At 42.3% G+C, this 25,867-nt stretch overlaps 1 protein-coding gene across 1 annotated transcript; it reads left to right on the top strand.

Annotated features, from left to right (window-relative positions):
• Positions 1-1,337: 1,337 nt before the first annotated feature.
• On the top strand, positions 1,338-6,701 carry LOC142748292 (uncharacterized). The gene is made up of 4 exons (XM_075855391.1): positions 1,338-1,419; positions 2,895-3,023; positions 5,671-5,788; positions 5,863-6,701. The coding sequence occupies exons 3-4, from the start codon at positions 5,703-5,705 to the stop codon at positions 6,479-6,481; spliced, it is 705 nt and encodes a 234-aa protein (XP_075711506.1). The 5' UTR covers positions 1,338-1,419; positions 2,895-3,023; positions 5,671-5,702; the 3' UTR covers positions 6,482-6,701.
• The last annotated feature ends 19,166 nt before the right edge of the window (positions 6,702-25,867 follow it).

Genomic DNA, 25,867 nt, shown 5'->3' with positions numbered 1-25,867 from the left:
ATTGATCTAAAAATTGTTTTTTTCAAAACACCTGTCCTTAAAGAGGCTCTGTCGCCAGATTCTCAAATCCCTATCTCCTATTACATGTGATCGGCGCTGCAATGTAGATAACAGGAACGTGTTTTGTTTTTTTAAATGTTCATTTTTGGCCAAGTTATGAGCTATTTTATATATATGCAAATGACCTTTGAAATGGACAACTGGGCGTGTTTTTTTCCGTATGTCCAACTGGGCGTGGTTTTTATTCGTATGTCCAACTGGGCGTGTATTGTGTTTGTAACTGGGCGTTGTGAATAGAAGTGTATGATGCTGACAAATCAGTGACCAATCAGCATCATTCACTCCTCTCCATTCATTTACACAGCACATAGTGTTCTTACTAGAACCATGTGCAGCCACATACACAAGTGTCCTGATAATGAATACACATGACCTCCAGCCTGGACGTCATGTGTACTCAGAATCCTGACACTTCAGAATCTTTTCTCTGAGATTTCCAGCAAGCCACGCTTAATCTCGTTTACCTCGTAATCTCGCGAGATTACGCGTGGCTTGCTGGAAATCTCACAGAAAAGATTCTGAAGAGTCAGGATTCTGAATACACATGACGTCCAGGCTGGAGGTCATGTGTATTCATTATCAGGACACTTGTGTATGTGGCTGCACATCGTTCTAGTAAGAACACTATGTGCTGTGTAAATGAATGGAGAGGAGTGCATGATGCTGATTGGTCACTGATTAGTCAGCATCATACCCAGTTAGTAAAACAAGTAAACACCCCCAGTTGGACATACGAAAAAAAAAAAACGCCCAGTTGTCCATTTCAAAGCTCATTTGCATAAATATAAAATAGCTCATAACTTGGCCAAAAATGAACGTTTTTAAAAAAAAACAAAAAACGTTCCTGTTATCTACATTGCAGCGCCGATCACATGCAATAGGAGATAGGGATTTGAGAATCTGGTGACAAAGCCTCTTTAAGGGGTTAGCGAAGACATCCTGCGTATACTCATCTGACAAGGAGTGTTGACGGACGTAGCACTTTCTGTCTGGTCTCGCTCTTCCTCCCAGGTAACTCCTCACATGAACTGGACATATAGGGAAGGAGTCAGCAAACAAGTAGCCCAAAGAAAGACACATAAGAGAGAGCTCAGGCATGTACACATCACAAACCACCAGGAGACTAGCCCCCTCCTGCTGGAGCGACCACTGCCGGCACACCGATCCACCACGTGATTCCACCACCCAGGAACTAAAACAAGGCCGGCAGACCCTGACCTGGGCGGAGCTAACCTCTTAACAGGAAGTGCTGCAGGCGCCATCTTTGAATATCTCCAGTGTCTGTACAAACATTACGTGGGGAACGAGCAGTGAGACGCAGAAAGTCGCTCCTACAGGAACGTCACCAGATTTACAAAGGTATTTTGATATAAGCGGCGTTCAGGTTAACTGGTGACCCCCAGCCAGCTCTGAAAGTGGTAAGAAAACAACATAATCCCGGGTGGGAACACATAACCTGCGGGTGCTGCCGAGGACGATTAGGAAATACATTTTTTGGGGAGGCTTTTGCTGTGGAATTGCAGTTTGTCCTGTCCAAAAATCACAACATCTGCTACTTAACCTCCCCATTGAATTCAATGGGGAAAACCGACAACGGAAAACCAGCGATTCAACATCAATTTACATGCTAAACCCGCGTTATGAGGTGAATATAGGGTAAATTCACCCGTATACGGCGGCTTTCCAGCAACGTATGTAGCTGTGTAAAATCCGCAGCATATAATAAACTGGCAGCAAATTGGATGAGATTTGATCAAATTTCAGCCACGCGCTGGGTAAATGACTGCAGAAAAGGCAACAAACTTGTCCCTCGTTGGGTTGTTTAAATCCGCAGCATTTCAATGTTATCTGCGTAATTGCTGCTTTTTTTTAATGCCTGTTTTACCCATTGAATTCAGCGAGAAGGTAAAACCCGTGTATTATAGCAGATATTGTCATTTTTAGGCGCTTCTTCGTCCGGGCCGGCCTTCTGGGAAGACGTTTCATCCCATGTGACCGCTGCAGCTAAAAATGTCACCCGAGGAGGCCGGCCCGGCTGCAGGACGTCAGGGGGAAAGTTTTTTTTAATTTATATATATATATATATATACCTTGTTTTCCAGCACGGACGTTCTGTTTGAAAAATTGGACCACTAGACCGCACATTCCTGTGGGAACATACATTTTTACTGTGGATTTTATGCAGCGTGTGGATGAGATTTGTTCTAATCTCATACATTCTAGTACTACTGTACGATGCAGACTTTACACTATGAAATACGTTACATGTGGACATACCATGTGGTGGCGCAGGGGCGTAGCTGGCAAGGCATGTGCCCCGAGCGCAACTAAGTGGGAGGGGGGGGGCAGAGCTGCTGATCGGTGCCCTGTAGGTTGGACACCTGCAGCAGCGATCAGCGTTAGGAAGAGCCAGGAGTTCATGCGGCGGCGTTCTGACTGGAGTCTGACGGCCCGGGAGTTGTCCAGTTACCTGCCATCTACAGGCGGGCAGTGCGTGGTGCCATCTACAGGTTGGCAGTGCGTGGCCTATAATATATTTTATTTTAATTTGTTTTTATGTTAACGCCCTTATAGAACTATATCGCTTGTAAAATGTAGAAATGATTTATGCTCAAGTTACATTTAAAAAATTGTGAAAAAAATGACACCTCATTGATTTGCTAGGAAAAGCGAACACGACGAGGGGGAAGGAGATGCGGGGGTGGGGGGCAGGGCACACCAATCTGAACCTTTGCCCCGGGTGCGCTCCTCTGTGGTGGCGGATCATAAATTGTGTGTGCAGGACAATGTTGGTTGAGTTAATAACCTGACCTTTCTATTTTAATGTTTTACAGGTCACATCCCAATCTGTGGAACAGGTGCGGCCAGGTACAGAGACCGGAACCTGCAGGAAGCATTGTGGGTAGAAATCTGCAAGGCGCTGTACCCGGCCTGGAGTCGCCTGACTGAAAAAAGGCGTAACGGTGAGTCTGTCTTATGTGTTCTTTTTTTAAAATGTATTTTTCTTCCGCAGGTTTTTTTTATTTTAACCCCTTAATGACCAGCCTATTTTAAACCTTAATAACCAAGCTAGATTTTTACGTTTTTCCATCGTCGTATTCCAAGAGCTATAACTTTTTTATTTTTGCGTCGAAACAGCTGTATAAGGTCTTGTTTCTTGCGGGACAAGTTGTGTTTTTTAATAGCACCATTTTGCGGTACATAGAATTTATTGATTAACTTTTTTTTTTGAGGGGAAATTAAAAAAAACAGAAATTTTGCCACTCTTTGAGTCCTAAATCTACGCCGTTTACCGTGTGGTATAAATAAGACAATACCTTTTATTCAGCGGGTTGTTACGTTGTCATTATTGAATTATGTCCTATCCTTTTTATTCCTTTTTTTGACAATCCCATAAGAAATTTTAGTGGTTCTTTATTTAGGTATATTTACCCTTCCATTTACAATCTTTTTGCTATCTATGGCACTCTGTTTGCCTTTTTTTTTTCGTTTTGTTTATAATTCCCGTTTTTCCGATGTTCCGGTCATCATACCCTTGTGCATTATTATAATCTTTGAATGTAATTTTACTGTAACTATATTTCTTTACATATATAACTTTTATAGTTCATATGTTTTTAGTACTTGCTTTATCATGTTTAGTTGTCTAGCCCTACACGCGCTGACACTGCCCTTTCCAGCTATAATTTATCCGCTGCTGTTCTATCTCACTAAACGGTCAATTTGATCATCCTTTGCACTCTGCTAATCTAAAAACATGACTTATACGTTCAGCTGTAGTCCTAGCTGACCCCTTCTGAGTTAGCATCCAAATGGATGCCTTGCCAGCATCCAAATGGACGCTGTCGCTCTTAGCGTCTAAATGGATGTCCTTTATGCATCCAAATGGATGCTGTCACTTTTAGCATCTAAATGGATGTCACTTCTGCATCCAAATGGATGTTTGGGTCCTTTAACATCCAGATGGATGCTATTCTGACATCCAAATGGATCTTTTCGGTATTTAGCATTCTTTTGGATGCTTTATATGCTGCGGTGTTTTTTAAAAGAGGTCTATTACATCAGTGTGTCATTTTCTGCTAATATTTTATGCTTTTTCTTTAGTTGTGTAAGGTATTATTGTTTTTTCTTCTGTGTATAACTATTTACTGATTTTGCTTATACTTACATTTTAATTTTAAACCTTGACCTATGACGTCATTTGAGCACTTTGACCCCGGTCACATTGGTGGGTTTTTCTAATGATACGTTTACATTTAAGCAGTGTAGTTTGTATGCTTTTCCATGGCCTGATGAAGATGCCGGTGCGGCATTGAAACGCGTAGCCCTATTGTTTAAATAAGCCTTTATTTTACTCTCTTTCATACGTGACTCATCATTACTCATGTATTGATGCGTTAAACTAAAGTGCAGCAGCGCCCCTGGAGACTCTTTTTTTTTTTCCCTTGCATACCCAGCACGGTAAGGGTATGTGCACACACACTAATTACGTCCGTAATTGACGGACGTATTTCGGCCGCAAGTCCCGGACCGAACACAGTGCAAGGAGCCGGGCTCCTAGCATCATAGTTATGTATGATGCTAGAAGTCCCTGCCTCGCTGCAGGACAACTGTCCCGTACTGTAAACATGATTATACTACGGGACAGTTGTCCTGCAGCGAGGCAGGGACTCCTAGCATCGTACATAAGTATGATGCTAGGAGCCCGGCTCCCTGCACTGTGTTCGGTCCGGGACTTGCGGCCGAAATACGTCCGTCAATTACGGACGTAATTAGTGTGTGTGCGCACATACCCTAACAGAGAGAGGGAGCTCCCTCCCTCTCTCCAAAACCACTCCGATGCGGCGCTCGCTATAGAGCACCACATCAAAGTTGTTAAACCGGTGAGATCTATACAAGATTTCTCTCGTGCTGCACCCGTCCTCTGGAATGCGCTACCCCAGACAATCAGATTAATTCCCAATATCCACAGTTTTAAACGTGCCCTGAAAACACATCTATTTAGACAGGCCTATAACATTCCCTAATCTGACTCCTTTCCATGGCCCTCCATTTAGATTAGTCATCAGAATAAGATTCCCTCACACTCCTTCTCTTCATGTCCGTCATACACGGATACTGGCTGGTGACCGGCTCATGCATATTTATGTCACCACCGCATGTGTATAAAAAATGGCCGGACCATTGTACAGAACAAACACTATTACACTTTGTGTCTCCCTCATTTCCTCATAGATTGTAAGCTCTTGCGAGCAGGGTCCTCACTCCTCAGGTTTGAATTGTAAATTAACTTTGTCACTATGTAATGTCTGATATTGTTTGTTTCATGTTCCCTCTAAGTTGTAAAGTGCTGCGTAATATGTTGGCGCTATATAAATAAAGATTCTTATAATTACTTCTATCGATCTCACCCATTCGAGCAGGGATGCCCCCAGCCCTCTGGTAGCGGAGAGCAGTGAGATTTAACGGCTCCCTGATCTGCTTATTTATTCTGATGCATCGCCGTGAAAAGGCTTATGCATCGGAATAAAGCCCGTTTGTGGCCGCTATGAAAAGGCATATTGGCGGTCACTAACTGGTTAAGCTCTAACTTAAATTTTGTATTTGCAGAGGAAGACGTGAAAAAAAGTTCGGACTGCTTTATGAAGGAGATACGGAATGCCGAGAGGAGTGGGGGCTCTCCTTCAAAAAGAACCAAAGTCCCTCCCCACGATGCACAGCTGTTGCCGTAAGTATTGATGCCTATGTTTGTATTCTCAAAATGAGTTGTACTATGTACTTTTATTTTTATTTTTTTCACAGAACTCAAGGCAATTTTCAAGAGCCAGAGGCCCCTGCCACACAAGATGGACAGCAACAGGGGGAGGGGGAACCCACTACATCCACATCGGGCCATTGTGAAATGGAGGGGGAAGAACAATCGGTGGCCACAGAAATGTCACCGGGGGAGGACACACCGCTCTCAGCATCGCATGCTGATGCCCCCCCTGCGGCCACCCAGGCTAGTGGTACCGCCCCCGTTACCCGCACCACTTCCACACGGCGGCGTAGAAGAAGGTCCCCCCGGGTTACTGACAGGCAGTTGGAGGTGGAGAGTAAGGCCTTGTCCCTTATCGGGAGGGTGGACGGTGATGACCAATTTGATTATTTTGGATACATGATGGCATCTATCTGCCGCCAGATGCCAGTGGAAAGGCAATACCAATTTATGTCCTTTTGTCTCGCCGTGGCGGGAGACTTTACTCATGCCCCAGCCCTGCCAGAACTGGGTGAACTTATTACTCATTTCCGGCAGGCTTTACGGTCCCATCAGTGCCATGCTTCTGGTGCGGTCTCCACCGCCACCCAGACCCAACCACTCCCCACTCCTGCCCCTTACCCCACTCCGCCCCTGCCCACTGCTGGTGCCCAATTCTACTAGTAATTTTTCCCATACCCCCCTACCAGCAGTGGGCCACAGCCTACTAGCTCACCCCTCCAACCCCCCTCGTTACACCCAAGTTTAGGTTAGCTCTGGGTGGAGGTGGACATTTTTGTACATGGTTATAAATGTTAGGGGTAAATTATGGTGGGTCGGTAAAAGGGGAAAATTTGTGATCTATTTTATTTTTATTTTGTAATAAATATTTTTTTTCCAATTATGTACATTGTGTGCGTCTATTTTTTTAAGTTCGTTTTCTTGGACTTCTGTTAAAGGAAAACACATCCCATTAGCGTAAATCCACTCAATTTAGGTACATTTCCGCGACTTGGGTGAGAAAAGCCTTGGCTTGACCAGGACACTATACCTTATGGCTGCATTAATGGACCCGTGTTATGAGGGCCTAATCCCTAGTTTAATTTGTAATCTGTGGTGAACAGCTATTTGTTCATAACACTTCAGATTATAAATTAACCCCTTCACCCTGCTTGTATTCTGGGCCCTAATGACCAAGCCATTTTTTACGTTTTCCATCGTCCCATTCGAAGACCTATAACTTTTTTATTTTTGCGTCGACGAAGCTGTATAAGGTCTTGTTTTTTGCAGGACAAGTTGTATTTTTTAATAGCACCATTTTGGTGTACATATATTTTATTGATTAACTTTTTTTGGGGGGTAGAAGACAACCTGAAATTTCGCACCTCATTTTTGTGTCCTAAATCTACGCCGTTTACCGTGTGGTATAAATAACACAATAACTTTATTCAGCGGGTTGTTACGATTGCAAAGATACCAAATTTGTATACATTTTGTATGTTTACCTATTTACACAGTAAAAACGCTTTTTTTTTCAAAATTATTTGTTTTTGTCTCCATATTTGAAGAGCCATAACTATTTTAACCCGTTAGTGACCGCCAATACGCCTTTTAACGGCGGCCACTAACGGACTTTATTCTGATGCATAAGCCTTTTTACGGCACTGCATCAGGATAAAGTAAACAGAGCAGGGAGCCGTCAAATCTCCCTGCTCTCCGCTGCCAGAGGTAGCTGGGGGCGTCCCTGCTCTGCCGGGTGAGATCGATATTAGTATCGATCTCACCATTTTAACGCTTCAGATGCGGTGCGCAATAGCGTGCACCGCATCTGAGTGGTTATGGAGAGAGGGAGGGAGCTCCCTCTCATCCCACCGCCACCCGGCGATAAGATCGCCGAGTGTCTGTCTCCAATGGCAGCCGGGGGCCTAATAAAGGCCCCCAGGTCTGCCTGGAGCGAATGCCTGCTAGATCATGCCGGAGGCATGACCTAGCAGATGCCTGTCCGTTTTAGACGGACAGGCAGTAATACACTGCAATACAAAAGTATTGCAGTGTATTACAATAGCGATCGGAGAATCGCATATTAAAGTCCCCTAGTGGGACTAGTAAAAAAGTTTAATAAAGTTAATTTTAAAAAAAATGTGAAAAAAAATTAAAAACCCAGCTTTTCCCCCTTACAAACTGCTTTACTATTAAAAAAACAAAATAAAGTTGCACATATTTGGTATTGCCGCGTCCGTGACGACCGACTATAAATCTATTACATTATTTAACTCGCACGGTGAACGCCGTAAAAAAATTAATAAAAAAACTATGGAAAAATCGCTGTTTTCTGTGAATCCTGACTTTAAATAAATGTGATTAAAAAGTGATCAAAAAGTCGTATCTTCTCCAAAATGGTACCAATAAAAACTACAAGTCGTCCCGCAAAAAAAAATCCCTCACACAACCGCATCGGCAAAAAAATAAAAACGTTACGGCTCTTCAAATATGGAGACCCAAAAACAAATTATTTTGAAAAAAATGTGTTTTTACTGTGTAAAAGTAGTAAAACATACAAAAACGATACAAATTTGGTATCATTGCAATCGTAACAACACGCTGAATAAAGTTATTGTGTTATTTATATCACACGGTAAACGCCGTTTATTTAAGTAAGACGCGAAAAAGAGTGGCGAAATTTCTGATTTTTTTTCTATTCCCCCCCAAAAAAAAGTTAATAAAAGTTAAGCAATAAATAATATGTACCTAAAAATGGTGCTATTAAGAAATAAAACTTGTCCCGCAAAAAACAAGACCTTTATACAGCTATGTCGACGCAAAAATAAAAAAGTTATAGCTCTTGGAATGCGACAATGGAAAAATGTAAAAAATGGCTTGGTCATTAAGGTCTAAAATAGGCTGGTCATTAAGGGGTTAATTGTTCCACCGATGCAGTTGTATGATGGCTTGTTTTTTTGCGGGAAGACTTGTAGTTTTTATTGGCACTATTTTGGAGTAGATTCGACTGATCACTTTTTTTTAAGTCCGGATTCATAGAAAACAGCAATTTTTCCATTGTTTTTTTATTTTATTTTTTACGGCGTTCACCGTGCGGGTTAAATTATGTAATAGCTTTATAGTCGGGGCCGTTCCGGACGCGGTGATACTAAATATGTGTCACTTTTTTTCCTTTTTATTTTTTTTGTTTTTTTAATAGTAAAGAATTTTGTAAGGGGAAAAAGTGGGTTTTTCCCTTTTTTTTTTTCTTTTTTTTTTCATTTTTTTTTTAATTAACTTTATTCAATTTTTTTGTTTACATGTCCTACTAGGGGACTTTAATATGCGATCATCCGATCGCTTTTATAATACACTGCAATACTTTTAAAACGGACATGCATCTGCTAGGTCATGCCTCGGAGCCACAGACACTCGGCGATCTTATCGCTGGGTTTCAGTGGGATGAGAGGGAGTTCCCTCCCTCTCTCCAAAACCACTCAGATGCGGCGCATGCTATTTAGCGCCGCATCTGAAGGGTTAAACGGGTGAGATCGATACTAATATCGATCTTACTCGTTCGAGCTGGGACGCCCTCAGCTACCTCTGGTAGCTGAGAGCAGGGAGATTTGACAGCTCCCTGCTCTCTTTACTTATCCTGATGCAGCGCCGTGAAAAGGCTAATCGGCGGTCATTAAGGGGTTAGAAATTAATATGGATTATCCAACCACATAAAATTATTACATAGCCACAGGATCGGTTACAAGTATTTGATCGCTAGGGGTCACACCGGTGGGACCCCACCGATCAAGAAAGGGGTGGTTGAGAGTCCCATGAATGTATCTAGCGGTTGTCACTCGTGTGCTGGTGCTGCATTCATTCTCTATGGAACTGCTGGAGATAGCCGAGCGATGTAAAGAAACACTTAATTTCTACACTGTGAAAAGGTGTTAATTTTATGTGGAGGGATAACCTGTTTTAAGTGTATTTGTACTTTCTTAAAACTTTTGTCATGTGACATGTCTGCGAGCACTTAGACCCTCTTTGATCACTAAAACAAAGCGGCAGATGCGCTCATGTAAGCACTGATCCCCGCTCGGCCCTGTTTTGCTTTCCTTGGCAAGCCGAGCAAGCGGTGTATGGGCTCGATAGGAAGTCTTTAGGCTGGATTCACACGAGCATGTTCGGTCCGTAAAGGACGGAACGTATTTCGACCGCAAGTCTCGGACCGAACACCGTGCAGGGAGCCGGGATAATAAACGAAGAGGCTCAGTGTTCATTTGAGCGCTTCTGCTGCTTTGTTTAGCAATCGGAGGGGGTCTCTGTTCTCAGACCTCAAACATCAAAACTTCTGTCATGTCACAAGTTTAACTGTTTTTGTTTTACAAAGAATTTTTTTAAGAAAGACGCAGCATGACTTTAGCAGGGAAAAAAAATTGTAACGTTTCTTTTACTTAAATAAAAAAAAAAAAGGGGGGTTTTTCCTTAATAAAAATGTAAAACACGTACAACAAGGACACTCCAGCTGATGTGAATCTAGTGCATCACGTAACTTTTGGGTACTAGATTTGAAACGGTGATAATCTTTACACATTCAGATTAATACAAAAAAAAGGCACGACACATTTCAGCTAAAATAAATGTTTCATTGTAATAGAATAGTGTTTGTGTAAACTATGGTGAAGGCCTGGAAAATAACAGCCATATTATTATATAAAATTTTAACAAAAAGCCAGCAGAGGCAAGTTGCTGGCGGGCAGGATGATGTTTTTTGTCCGGAATGTCTGCTCTGGAAAACTGCAGCAATCCTCCCTCCCGCGCAGCCTCCTGGGATGATGTTCCATCTAGGAGACTGCTGCAGCATGTGATTGGCTGCAGTGGCGGTCACATTGGATGAAGCGCCAGAGGGAGGAGCATGGACTTCTGGCCAACTATAAATGGTTGAGTTTTTTTCAGCGGGATCACTGCGGACCTGCCGCAAACAACGCAACAACTACTATTTGTTGCGGGTTTTAGCTCCCCATTGAATGTTATGGGGAAAACCCACATGAAATAAGCTGCGTTTACGCAGATACAATTGACATGCCACAGAATATAACTCGGCACCGCAGGTCAATTTCTGAGTGGTTTTTCCGCTCCGTATTTACGCAGCGTGTGGATGAGAATTGTTCACATCTCATCTGCTTCGCTGCTACTCTAGTATGCTGAAGACTTTCCACAACAAATTTGCCGAAAATCCCCAGTATTTTGGGAACTCGGCCTATGAAGAACCTAAATTGAAAAAACACGTCACGATTTTGTAAAATAAAACCACTCCCCATCGTAGCTCGGAAAACAGCAGTCCAAGATGTCTCCTCTGTGGCCGCATTTCGTTTTTAGGGTGCACCCAATAGTGAGGGTGCCGTTCTCTGCGTTATAAATAAAAATTAATGACCGTAGTCACCAACCACCGATTCAGAAGCACTGGTCTAAACAGATACATGAGAATTTTACATGTACAAGTAATAATGTAATGACATATACACATGTGACCGTACAATATTGTTTTAATAAAGTAAATAGTCCCTAACAAACATTTTTTTACATTTTATGATCATAAAAAATTCTGAACAGAAAAAAAATGAAATGCAATTTGTTACAAAAATAAGTCAATTGTATTTAAAGAGTCTGTCAGCAGAATGTCCGTCTTAAACTAGTAACAGGGTATAGTAGGGGAGACTAACCTGTGTCTAACGTTTATTTTCATCTTCTGCTTACTGCCTCCTTTATAGAAAAATCCTAATCAGCACTTAGGTGCAATGAGGGTATTAACATTGCACCTAAATGCTCTTACTTCGCCCCCTCCCTTCAGCCCCCCTTCTTGAATTGATTGACAGGGGCCAGGCAGCGTAATCGGTGCGTTCATGCCTGGCCCCGTACTGTCTGTAGCGTGCGCGCGCATCCCTGCTCTTCACGCGGCACATGCACAGTACGATCTTTCCGCTCGTCGTTCTAATTGGCAGTACTGCGCACGCGCCGAATATAGAGCAGGGACACTGCGCATGTGCAGTTCTGCCGATTAGAACGTTGAGCAGAAAGATCGTACTGCGCATGTGCCGAGTGAAGAGCAGGGACACGCACCCGTTACAGATAGTATGGGGCCAGGCATGAATGCGCCGATTTCCTCTATAATACCCTGTTACTAGTTTAACTCGGACATTCTGGTGACAGACTCCCTTTAATTAAAAAAAAAAAAAATAAATCAGTTAAAACACATACAGATCAGATATTCCCACGCTTGTCTTAATCTGTCCAATAAAGTTAATTTATTTAGTAATTTTACCAGTGAGCGCTATAAAAGTTTTTTAAAAAAAAAAGTATACCAGGATAGTTTTGTTTTACTCCTTTCCGCTATTATAAAAAAAATTGTGTTTGGCAACAAACTTCTAAATTAAGTTAATTCCCGTTTGATGTCCCATAATATGTCTATAGTTTCCAACATGGCCGCTATCTAGCACTGGACTTAAACCCTAGGACCGCCTTAAAGCCCAGATTAGTATATACATATGATTCCTGTTTCTTGTCTTAAAAAAAAGGTGGAGGAATCTCACCCAATGTTTTTGCCAGAGGCCTCCCCCAATGGTGATCTGTCCCTGGGAGAACTGGAAAATGATGCAAAATAGAAATAAAATTTATATTACAGCTCGCCTTTGTTTACTACAGTGATGGCCGCAGAGGTGACATCATCGAACACATCATTGCTGTGGCCTGTGATTGGCTCTCAGTCACATGTCAAGACTTAGGAGCTTTGAAAGGTGAGAACATTTTGATATTTTAACCCATAGTTTATTTTAAAAAGGGACTGGAAATATTCTAGTACAAAGGGTGATGTGGATTAAAGGCGTATGTATCGTAAAGGCAGACCGTGCAACTGCTATGGTGCCCCTGAAGAGGGGGCTGTGTCCACGTTAAATGCTTTCCTAAATTTAAGGATAAGAATCTGTGCAGGGATCCCCACTTCACAGACTTTTTAATGTTAGCAAACAAGGATTGGTAAACACCCATTTGTCAATTTAGACATACATTTCCAGGAGGAATAACAGGAACATCACAACGCAGAGTTCTTAGAAAAGAGGCTTCAGAATTATTTTTTTATGGGACATACAAGTATTTATCAAATTAGACATGTCAGGTCAGGTCCTCTTTAACCTGAGAAAGGAGATGGAAAACAAACACACACCAAGTTCTCCGGTGCCCAGGGGTGTAGTGGTGTTAAACAATGCCAGTAGAGGGTCCCATATTAATTTTCGTTATGGGCGCCCCTCACCACTATCTACGCCCCGGATAATGACCATCTTTTTATTGAGTATAGTAGTAATAGTATGATACAGCCTTGTCCGCTATCTTTCTTGGCTTCCTGGGTAGTTCTGTTGTTGTCATTCTCAGGGACTCTCCACTTCCACTATCTCTTCCTGTTCACTTTATCAGGGACCCAAACATGACGAGAAAACGTCTAATCATATACAGCATGTGTCTCCCACATTTATTCTGCATGTTATCTCCTGGTACAATAGCCCTCTCTGTGCCCACACTACTCATTTCACTTGTCTGTCTCTCATGGAAACATGTACGGCAATGTGGATTATGTCCCTCCAGCTCACCACGAAGAAGTTTCCCTGAAGAGAAGCCTATCAGGTAACTAAGATTTAATAGTTAAGGGTATGTGCACACACAAAATCAAAAACGTCTGAAAATACAGAGCTGTTTTCAAGAAAAAACAGCTCCTGATATTCAGCTGTTTCTTTTAGCATCTCGCGGTTTTCGCTGCGTTTTTTACGGCCGTTTTTGGAGTCTTCTTTCTATAGAGTCTATGAAAAACTGCTCCAAAAACAGTTGAAGAAGTGACATGCACTTCTTTTTCGCGGCCGTTTTCTTACGCGGCCGTTTTGAAAAACAGCCGCGTAAAAAACACCCCGTCGGAGCAGAACGCCGTTTTCCCATTGAAATCAATGGCCAGATCTTTGGAGGCTTCAGATTTTTTGGGCCATTTTCGGCCCGAAAAACGTCCGACAACACTCCGTGTGAACATACCCTAAGGGTAGTATTACAAAAGGTTTTAAATGAAGGATTGTTTACTTGACTTTTGCTTGCATTTGGCGGTACATAGGTTAAAGGGGTTTTGTATTTTTTTGATGGTTGGATGGTTCCATGTGCATTACCTTCTATTGACCCCTCGATCATCCAAAGGTGATCTAAGTTCGGTTCAGCAGAACCATAGAAGGTCCGAGTGTTGCAGCTGTAATACGCATGCCAAAATGTGCTCACATTACTGCTGTGTGAAAGTGGCCTAAGAAATTGGAAGTGCTGGGGGGGGGGGGGGGGATGTATGTAGAGCAATGGAAAGTTGCTAAAGACAAAACCTTACTATTATGTATTAGGCCCTGTTCACACTGAGTTTTTTTTTGCCTCGGAAGCCGTGGCAAAAACCGCGGCAAAAGTCGGCCAAAATTGACTCCCATTTATTTCAATGGGAGGTGGAGGCGGTTTTTGACTGCGAGCAAAAAAAACAAACACTCGTGGGAAAAAGAAGCGACATGCCCTATCTTGAGGCGTTTAACGGCTCAATATCCCCAGTGAAATCAATGGGAGACAGAAATAAACTCTTTTCTGCCACGATTTTTGCTCGTGGTTATTCCATCTTTCTGTTGAAGAGATAGCTAAAAAAAAAGCATCAAAAAACGGGTGTGGTGCAAAACCTGAATTTTCTGCCTGCAAAAAACTGTGTGAACATACCCTTAAAAAATCATTTATAGATCTAAATCTATTTCCTATCAATTTTTTTCTGGAATCCTCCTTTAAAATGAGGACTGGGACCTTTTTGATCTCAGTCTCAGTGGGGTACCAGCTGCTAGACCCCATCGGTTTGATGCTAGTGACAAGTTTAATTGACATGTCATTAACTCTTTAAAGGCTATGTACATCTTTTTTTTAATAAAAAGGTCAATCAGTGTGTTTTGTGCAACTTTCTAATTAGTTTTTATTAAAAATAATTTTTACTTTTTGAGATGCATCTGCTTTGTATTCTCTATCCTCTCCCCATAAGTGTGTAATTTGTAGATGTCCCCCCATAATATATATTTTTTTCTTATTTTCTTCTAACTAAAATTAGGGTGCGTATTACGGTCCAAAAAAATACAGTAAATGTAATAGTAAAAAAATGAAATGCTCATGGACACCAAATAATCTAGACATGTTTGGTATCACCATAACTGTAAGGCTGGATTCACACGAGCACATTACATCCGTAATTGACGGACGTATTTCGGCCGCAAGTACCGGACCGAACACAGTGCAGAGAGCCGGGCTCCTAGCATCATAGTGATGTACGACGCTAGGAGTCCCTGCCTCTCCGTGGAACTACTGTCCCGTACTGAAAACATGATTACAGTATGGGACAGTAGTTCCACGGAGAGACAGGGACTCCTAGCGTCGTACATAACTATGATGCTAGGAGCCCGGCTCCCTGCACTGAGTTCGGTCCGGGACTTGCGGCCGAAATACGTCCGTCAATTACGGACGTAACATTCTCGTGTGAATCCAGCCTAACAATCTGTACAATGAATTCATAACATTATGTATGATGTTTGGTGAACAACATATATATTTAAAAAAGTAGAATAAAACTATGGTGGAATTTCCCATAATATGAATTAAATGCTAATGTATATAAACCTCCAAAAAAGTTCCGTATAAGTCATCCCGCAAAAAAGGACTCCTACAGCTGTGTTGGTGTAAAAATGGAAAAGTTATAGCTGTCAGAATGTGGGGAGGCAAAAACAAAAAGTTTCTTTCAGTAAATGCTTAAACTGGGGTTATATTTTCTCACGGGAAAACTTAAGGAATAGGGTAGAATTATGTTTTATCCATTTGTTCTGTTTGTGCTGTAATCCGTTTATAATGATACAGAATCGGAATTAAAAACTTCAAAACAGCGAACCCCACTATACAGTATATACAAGATGTTCAGGGACTGCCTCAGATTGGAAACCCTTGCTTGTAGAAAAGTCCCGGTTTTCTTAGCGCTAACTAACAGCAGAAAAGCATCCACCTTCTACTCGACATTAAATTCAGTTCTTAAAGGAACACTCCAGGCAAAACTGTTACGCCTAATGCATGTCCTGAGGGGGCGGTGCATGACACAGGGATTCTCTCATTGGTCTTCTTTGGACACCAGAGTCGCGCACTAGACATAACACAGTGTATCAGTCCTTCACAGAGCGCTCCCTTAAAGTAGGTCTCCGGACTCCACTTCACATTCCCCTCAGCTTCAGGATATATCTGAGGCAATGACCAGATCATTTTCTTTTTTCTCACTAATAATTTAGATGCTCATTGTGTTTTATTGATCCACCCATGCTGTAATGGAAATCAGCTCTCAATGCTTTGACTTCCTGGTGATCTTGTGATGGAATTATATATAGGAGTCCATTTCAACAAGCAGTGCTGCAGTGTAGAGCATGAGGGCCGGGTTCCCATGTAGCGTAAACGCTGTGTAATTTCTGCAACGGAATTGTGTGCGGAAATTCCGCAGCATTTACAGTAGCAGCAAAGTGGATGAGATTTAGAAAATCTCATGCCTACGCTGCGGAAAAAAAACTGCAGCATAAACGTTAATAAATTGACCTGCGGTGCAAAATTTAATCCCGCAGCATGTCAATTTATGCTGTATTTTTGTTGAGTTTCCATTGCGGGTTTCCCCCATTGAATTCAATGGGGATGCAAACGCCGCAACAGAAAGACGAGTGTTTCGACTTTTGCGGCGTAATCGCAGCATTTGCGCCGCAAAAATCGCAACTCCGGAAAAATAAAATAAATCATACTTACCCAGAACGCTCTCCTTCTTCCTGCAATCCGGCCTCCTGGGATGACGTTGCAATACCATGTGTCCACTTCAGCCAATCAAAGGCTGTAGCGTCACATGGCCTGCAACGTCATCTAGCGAGGCTGGAGCGAACGTCAGAGGAGGGAGGGGGTAAGTATGAACGGCTTTCTTCTGCAGTGGATGTTCCGTTCGAAAAACCGCACCACATGCAATTTTTCGGATGGAATGTACTGCGGGGTTCGTGGTTGGACACGCTACGTGATTTCTACGCAGCTTATCCGTCCCATGGGAACCTGGCCTAAGACAGAAAGCATATTTCAGACTACCTCATACTCCCTATCAACAATGCAGGTAAGCCTATCAACTGCATATTTGTTTTAAGATCAGTTCATGTTCCTCAGAGTTTTTTTTAAATTGAGATTAACCCTTTCCTGACCGCCCACTGTCTTTTGACGGTGGACGGTGCAGGTCCAGACTCTACAGCGGTGTCTTTTGGTATCGCTGTAGAAAAAGATTATGAGTGAACCGTCGAGCGCTCATTCTCTAAGCAGGAGTTTTACTTAGAGCCTCCTGAGTACAGCTGGGATCAGAGGAAACTACAACCCCAGCTGTTTAACTCTTTGATCGCCACAGCATTTGACCAAGTCATGATCAAAGGGAACTCCCCTCTTCGATCACGTCATGGGCAACACGGTGATGCAATCGGAGACTGGGGAACTCTCTGCAGTCAGTCCTGGGACCTAGAAAGGACCCCAGGTCTGTCTGTTCTAGAAGTCTGCTGTTAGAGCACACTATGTGTCAAAGTGACACAGTATAATGTATTAGGGTATGTTCACACGATGAGAGGCATTTACATGTGAAAAGACAGACTGTTAACAGCTGCCTCGTTTCACACGTAAATGCTCCTCGCATTTTGCGAGCCGTCTGAGACGCTCGTAAATCTTGAGCTATGCTTCATTGAGTTCAATGAAGAACAGCTCAAATTACGTGGCAAAGAAGTGTCCTGCACTTCTTTGCCGAGGCAGACGCGTAAATTACAGGTCTTCTGCACAATACATCGGCAAACCCATTCAAATGAATGGGCAGATGTTTGCCGACGTATTGTAGCCCTATTTTCAGACGTAAAACGAGGCATAATACGCCTCGTTTACGTCTGAAAATAGGTCGTGTGAACCCAGCCTCAGTATACAGAAGTATTCTAATCCATTATAAGTGTAAAATAAAGTTGTAGAAAAGTTATCCCTTCATGGGATGAAAAAAAAAAAAGGAAGGAAAGAAAGAAATGTCCACAAAAAAAGTAATTATTTTGCATAAAATATGTTTTATTTCCCACACATTACATAAAAATAAAAAAACCTACACATATTAGGTATCTACACAACCGTAATAACCTGAAGAATTCATTTAATAGGTTATTTAGTGTAAAACATGAACAAGATAAAAAAGAAACAAAATAAAATCACTTTTCTCTATATTCACGTCACAAAAAGAAATGATATAAATTACACAGTCATTTATTTGTGCCACCTAAACTGTGCAGGAAAAAAATACAATTCCTCCCGCAAAAGACAAGGCCTCAGACAACCACGTCAATGAAAATAATAGGTATGGCTGCTGAACGGCAGAGAGGCGCAAAATAAAAAATGTAGCTGGTCATTCTGGCCTTTCCAGACCGGGTCATATGGGGTTAACACGATATAAACATTATATGATCAGATCATTAGATAAAAGATATTTCAGTGGGCCCAGTTATGGTGTCAGAACCTAGAGGTTCCCCTAGTTCTACCTGTATACATTAAATGTGAGCTGAAACAGCAGCAGCAATGAGAGATGTGGAGTATAAACGAATAATAATTGCTGCCCAAACATTTCCCTTTCCCCTCTGAATAAGAATATTCTCTCCCTCAGATGTTTTCTTTGACTTTTCCGCTTTTATGTAAATAACCCCTAGCCACTATATACTGAAAAGTTGTACATTCTAATATACCTTGTGCACCAATATTTCACCGTATTCAAGAGCTCTGCTTGCCGTCAGTGAATACAAATTAGAAGAGAGATCTCTGATACATTGTAATGAATAGCGCACCCTTTGTGCAGCACATGACTGGGACAGCTTTTCAGTGTCTGAATGTAAACGAGAAAAGTTTCAATTCACTGACACCAAACATAGATCTTGAAATAGTAATTCATTAAAACACAGTGAATTAGAAAGAATGCAGAACTTTTCATTATGGATTGATTAACAGAACTGGAAAACCCCCATATGGTGATGACAGGCAGAAATCGTGACCGACTTTGGTAGAAAATTACTCGAAAACAGGAACTTCAAAAGTAAAACTCAAAAACACCAAAATCAGTGCTCTAAAAAAAGAGAGATTTAGTTCTGGGCTCAGTTCAAAAAAATAAATAAAAAAAAACATCAAACAACAAAAGCCATTGAAAAGCTATTGAAAAAGTAAGTTTAAAGTTTCTTGCCACTGTATTTAAAGAGACTCTGTCACCACATTATAAGTGGCCTATCTTGTACATGATGTGATCGGCGCTGTAATGTAGAAAACAGCAGTGTTTTTTATTTAGAAAACCTTCATTTTTGACGGAGTTATGACCTATATTAGCTTTATGCTAATGAGTTTCTCAATGGACAACTGGGCGTGTTTTACTTTTTGGCCAAGCGGACGTTGTACAGAGGAGTGTATGACGCTGACCAATCAGTGACCAATCAGCGTCATACACTTCTCTCCATTCATTTACACAGCAGATAGCGATATAGCTATATCGCTATGTGCTGCCACATAACACACTATAACATTACTGCAGTGTCATGACAATGAATATACATTACCTCCAGCCAGGACGTGATATGTATTCACAATCCTGACCACTTCTCTGCACTTCACAGCATAGCAGGTGTAGTCTCGCGAGATTACGCTGTAAGCTGTCATTTACAGCGAGATCTCACTGTGCTGTAGTCTCACACAGACGCTACAGAAGTGGTCACGATTCTGAATACACATCCCGTCCTGGCTGGAGGTAATGTATATTCATTGTCAGGACACTGCAGTAATGTTATAGTGTGTTTAAGTGGCTGTACATAGCGATATAGCTGATTGGTCGCTGATTGGTCAGCGTCATACACTTCTCTCCACAACGCCCACTTGGTCATATAGTAAAACACACCCAGTTGTCCATTGAGAAACTCAGTAGCATAAAGCTAATATAGGTCATAACTCCGTCAAAAATTTCTAAATAAAAAACACTGCTGTAATCTACATTACAGCGCTGATCACATCATGTACAATCTAGGCCACTTATAATGTGGTGACAGAGCCTCTTTAATGCATTAAGAGTCAAGATGAAAATGGCTACATCTGTACGTATGTGGAATCACAGCCTGACTTTGGAAGAACTTTGTCAAGTCTATGGCATTGTGAAAGCACTAAATTCTATATGTCAAATTGGCCAAATACAAATAAAATATATAAACAGATGTCATGATGTGTGTCATGAATATCCCATTTAACGCCTTAACGATGTGCGACGGATATACCCATCACAAGCAGGTGCTAGTTCCTGCATAGTGACGGATATAGCCATCACTCGGATCTCTGTGTTACGCACAGCCAGGCTCCTACCGGAATTGAAGAGAACTTCAATTAACCCCTTAAAAATGGGTCACTGTAAAAAAAAATTAGTTACCACCGCAATCGTAATGACCCATAGAACAAACATAACTTACTAGTAATACTGCACGGCGCATGGTGTAAAAATTGTTGTTTGCTTTCCCCCCCTCAAATTTTTTTTATAAAAGTTAATCAATAAGTTATATGTACCTCAAAATGGTACCAATATAAACTACAACTCATCCCGCAAAAAATTAACCCTCAAATGGCTACATTGATGACAAAATAAAAAATGTGGCGACACAAAAATGACTTTTTTCACTAAAACATGTTTTATCGTAAAAAAGTACTACAACGTAAAAAAAGACTATAATATTTGGTATCTCAGAATAGCGGCCATGCAGCCGCACTGCAGCTCTGTATCTGTTCAAGTGAATAGGAGCAGAGCTGCAGAAATCCAGTACGGCCGCTATACAGTGTACAAAGTCATCTGCTTCCGGGACCGACCACTGCATAACTTCCTGTGCCCGGAGGCAGGCGGAACAGCTGATCAGTGCCAGGTCCGGGTGTTGGACCCCCACCGATTATATACTGACCACTTATCCTGTGGATAGATCATCAGTATGAAAAACCGCCTCATGCCTGGACAAACCCTTTAAGGCCCAAACAGGCTTGGCCGTTATGGGTTAAGCCAGAAATATCAAAAAATACATACATTTCAGCGTGTACTTTATAGTTATGGCCACCTGATGGCGGTGCAAAATGCTTCTGTTTAGTCGTTATCTACATAGCCTTGCTGGAATTAATCATATTATAGACTTTAACAATATGCCTTACAAGGGCATACGTACCATAGAGGCAGACCATGCACTACCATGGGGTATTTGGAGGCAGGCCATACGACTGGGGCAATAGTTGTCCCATAGCTCCCAACCGTCCCGGATCCTGTGGGACAGTCCCAGTTTCTCACCGATGTCCCGCCGTCCCGGGCGGTCTGCAAAATGTCTTGCTGGGCGCTGCAGCTGTATCAAAACAGCTGATCGCTGCTGACAGGCGCCCTGCATGCCAGACGACTTCAGCAGCGATCAGCATCAGAAGAAGGCAGGAGTCTTGCGGCGGTGTTCTGACTGGGGTCGATGCCGGCCCGGGAGTGGACCAATCCAGTTACCTGACCTGTCATCTGACCTCACCGGTCAGGTGACAGATCAGGTGACTGGACTGGTCCACTCCCGGGCTGGCATCAATACCAGTGAGAACGCCTCTGCAAGACCTCCTGCCTTCTTCTGACGGTGAGTGACGTCAAAGCTGAGCGGAGAGTGGCAGCGGTAGGCTACCTCTACCGCTTTCCGCTCTGGCGGCATTGTGGCACAAAGTATAAGGGGGTTGTGTGGCACTATGTACAAAGGGGGAAGGGGGTTGTGTGGCACTATGTACAAAAGGGCTGTGTGTGGCGCTATCTACAGGGGGAGCTGTGTGGGGCGCTATGTTCAGGTGCAAATTGATAGTTTTTTTTACCACTCAGACGGTTGTAGATGTAAAGTCTGAAGTGTCCATCAAGGGTTTGACCTTCCCCCAGCTTGCATGCAGAAAGAACGATCCAAATTTCCACTGGTGTGTATATCTCGCTGGTACTTGTGGTTCCACACAGAAATGAAACTGAAGAAATGCAACTGCTTGCTGTGTATATCCTCGTACTTGATGTTCTAAATCTCCAATAAGGGAGAAAAAGGAGATAGTGCACTACCTTTTGGAAACTACAAATTCCACGAGTTTATTCCATACTTACAAAAACAGATATAGATAAAAGCATAAGATAAGCTCTTGTAAAACGCCAAATAATGCAACCCGACCCTGGGTTTTGCCCTTCTGGCTTCCTCTGGGGAATAAACTCGTGGAATTTGTAGTTTCCAAAAGGTAGTGCACTATCTCCTTTTTCTCCCTTATTGGAGATTTAGAACATCAAGTACGAGGATATACACAGCAAGCAGTTGCATTTCTTCAGTTTCATTTCTGTGTGGAACCAGTAGTACCAGCGAGATACACACACCAGTGGAAATTTGGATCGTTTTTTCTACATGCTAGCTAGGGGAAGGTCAAACCCTTGATGGACACTTCAGACTTTACATCTACAACCGTCTGAGCGGTAAAAAACTATCGATTTGTCTCTGTTTTTTGTGGTGTTGAGGATTTCACCTCTTTTTTACCTGCTCCGGTTGCTCATCTCCTTGTTGAGATATTTCAGTGAGTAGAGAGCTGAGTTGCATATTTGGTTGCTATGTACAGGGGGGCTGTGTGTGGAGCTATCTGCAGGGGGGCTGTGTCTGGAGCTATCTACAGGGGGGCTGTGTCTGGAGCTATCTACAGGGGGTCTGTGTGTGTAGCTATCTACAGGGGCTGTGTGTGGAGCTATCTACAGGGGGGCTGTGTGTGAAGCTATCTACAGGGGGGCTGTGTGTGGAGCTATCTACAGGGGGGCTGTGTGTGGAGCTATCTACAGGGGGGCATTGTGTGGAGCTATCTACAGGGGGCTGTGTGTGGAGCTATCTACAGGGGGGCTGTGTGTGGAGCTATCTACAGGGGGGCTGTGTGTGGCACTATGTACAGGGGGGCTGTGTGTGCCACTATGTACAGGGGGGCTGTGTGTGGCGCTATCTACAGGGAGACTGTCTGTGGAGCTATCTACAGGGGGGCTGTGTGTGGAGCTATCTACAGGGGGCTGTGTGTGGCGCTATGTACAGGGGGTTGTGTGTGGAGCGATCTACAAGGCGGCTCTGGTGGATAACTTTTCCATTGACCTGTAGCAGAGTTACACAACTGGAAAAAAAAAATCCCCATCATGTAACTCTGCTACCTGTCAATTGAAAAGTCATCAACCACAGGGTCTCCCTCTTGACGTTTATTGTTCTCAGCCTTTTGGTTTTTCCTGCAGCTGCCGTGATGAGCAAATGTTATACCCAAGTTAGGAAAAGTAACATAAAGACGATATAACCTGATCCATAATATTGGTGATATCCATAGTTTTTTTGTAAGTCTAGAGATCCGCAGTGAGAATATGATCTTGTTATTTGAAGAAGGATCTGGCCGTGATTTGATGTGTTGATGCGGGATATTGGTCGTGGTTAGGGGCGGGGCTTAAAAATGTCCCTCTTTTCCGAATTCAAAAGTTGGGAGGTATGGTTGTCCCCATCCCTTTTAATATTGGGTGGCAAGAAGCTGTGCAGGATTCCCTTCTCCAGAGTATTGTTAGAAAAGAATGAGGTGAGAAATCGGTCTAAGGGTCATGGATTATGGTGGAGAGGTAACCAAACACCATACTTTTTGTTCCTACATGTTGAAACCCAGCACCATAATGGGAAATCGTTTCCTTGTGGCCCCCCCCCCCCCCTCTGCTGTGTATACTACTGATTAAATATATTATATACTGGAGTCATTAAGATAATCCACTTCTCAATCCAAATCCCTTCTTCTCAAGTGTCCTCCTCTGGGAAGGAACGTCTCTATTTTTGGCTTATTCCTCTTCACTCTGGAAATGTCTCTCTTTTGCAAGTGATCCATGACAATAACTTATCTGATTAAATTCTGGAGAATGTAAATCTCTAAATAGATGTTCCTCTTCTGTTTCCAGAAAATAGTAACATATATCTACAAGAAGAAAGTTTATATGAACCAGTGCGGGGTGGTGAGAAGCCGGACTCTGAGAACCTCTGGAGATTATCATCCATTGGAAGCAGCGTGGAAGACACGACACTTCAGTGGAACCAAGGTCCACCACCAAGAAGTAGAACATGGATCCCGTCTTATCGAAGGCATTGTAAGCATCCCAATACTAGTGGGCACACTGGAGAACCATGACTGGTGGGAGATAATGGCTCAGGGGCACATTTTGGCCATCTGGGTGTGAGTTATAGCATCATGGTAAAATAAAACATGCCTCTATACTATAGAAATACTGTACCATATTTATGTGGCAGAGTAACACACACACAATGTGTGATCCTTTACTGGCCCCTGTTGAAATGCACATACCCATTTACTACCGTGCAAGTATCTCCCTTACTTAGATCTTTCTTTGGATTAGTAAAAAAAAAAATCTACATATGGCACATGCATAAGTCTGTGACCAAAGTTTAGTTGGAAGTTGATGTGATTGGTCGAAGCTAAAAATAAAATGTCCCCCTAGCTGAATAATCCTACTCTGGTTGGGAGGTTATGGCTCAGCACGTAGGCTCTGGATACAGATACATATATGTTCTCGCTTTAAGGGTTTTTTCAACTATAGTAATAGATGGCATATCTCTAAGATATGGTCGGAGGTGGTCTCACTGCTGCGACCCCCACAATCCTAAGAACGAAAGGTTGACCGCCGCTGATGATCATAACCATACCATGATTATGCAGAACAAAAAAAGAGAATCCAGAAACAAAGCGGGCACTCTTTGGGAAAATGAGTAATTTATATAAATTTTATTAGAAATCTATAGAGATACTTGAGTTTAAATTTATAGAAAAAGATTTTTCCAAACAGAATGTACACATTTATATAATTAAAAACACCTGGCCAGGATACAATTCCAAATACATATAACAAAGCTTCTAAAACTTATCCCCCTCTATGCTTATGCAAATAACATGGAAGAGATCAGATGAGCAATTTAGCAAAAACTTTTCTCTTCGTTCTAGAAACCGCTTGTCTAAGTTCACACCTGCGTTTTTTTATACTTAGATATTTCAATCAAAAACTGGCACAAACAATCCATCAAGTGTAATGGCAATTTTGTAGGAACTGAAATGTTATCTTAATAACCATTCCATACTCATCTGCTCGTGGATTGAATTCCAAGGTCATACACCAATGAGGCAAGGGTGCGCTTTATATTCTTCTTTTAAGTTACATCCTATTTCCAGGAACGATGGTGGATGGTAGTATATTTTTAGACCGGATCCGGTCAGATTTCTCACCTCCTAAAGCTCCCAGTGAATATCTGTGACTGCCACAGGGATACGTTTATGCATCAGACCAGTCTCAATGATTATTTATATTACGGTGTTTTTACCTCCAAATACTCGGGGCAGCCGAGAGAACAACAGAAGGGAAGCAGAGTCCAAGAAAAGCATATATTGCCAGGAAGGTGAGATAAAAGTTGTATTGTGCTGTTTCCCATGTGGTGTTTCAACACCACCAGAGATTGCAAGGCATGGTTGACGTCACTACCTGCCGTGAGTACCTTGATTGATCAGCTGACGCGTTTCATCTCTGATCGGGATTTCCTCAGAGCCATTCAGTAAATGCAATAGAATACGGGATTTTTATAGTGCCTTGCTTAAAGTGGCTCTGTCACCAGATTATAAGTGCCCTATCACCTACATAATCTGATCGGCGAAGTAATGTAGATAACAGTGGTTTTTATTTTGAAAAACTATCATTTTTGAGCAAGTTATGAGCAATTTTAGATTTATGCTAATTTAGTTTCTTAATGCCCAACTGGGCGTTTTTTAACTATTGACCAAGTGGGCGTTGTAAAGAGAAGTGTATGACGCTGACCAATCAGCGTCATACACTTCTCTCCATTCATGCCCATTTGTACTCAGCAGAGTGTGATATCGCGAGATCAC

This window comes from Rhinoderma darwinii, chromosome 3 (genome assembly GCF_050947455.1).
Source record: "Rhinoderma darwinii isolate aRhiDar2 chromosome 3, aRhiDar2.hap1, whole genome shotgun sequence".
Classification (NCBI taxonomy): Eukaryota; Metazoa; Chordata; class Amphibia; order Anura; family Rhinodermatidae; genus Rhinoderma; species Rhinoderma darwinii.
Note: the sequence above shows the minus strand (reverse complement) of the source record. Positions and strands in the feature narration are given on the sequence as shown.

What these genes read in the sequence shown, in the direction of transcription:
- LOC142748292 (XM_075855391.1), top strand. Translation starts at nt 5,703, where the DNA reads ATGAAGGAGATACGGAATGCCGAGAGGAGTGGGGGCTCTCCTTCAAAA. An exon ending in CACGATGCACAGCTGTTGCC is followed by an intron (nt 5,789 to 5,862) that starts GTAAGTATTGAT and finishes TTTTTTTCACAG; the next exon opens with AACTCAAGGCAATTTTCAAG.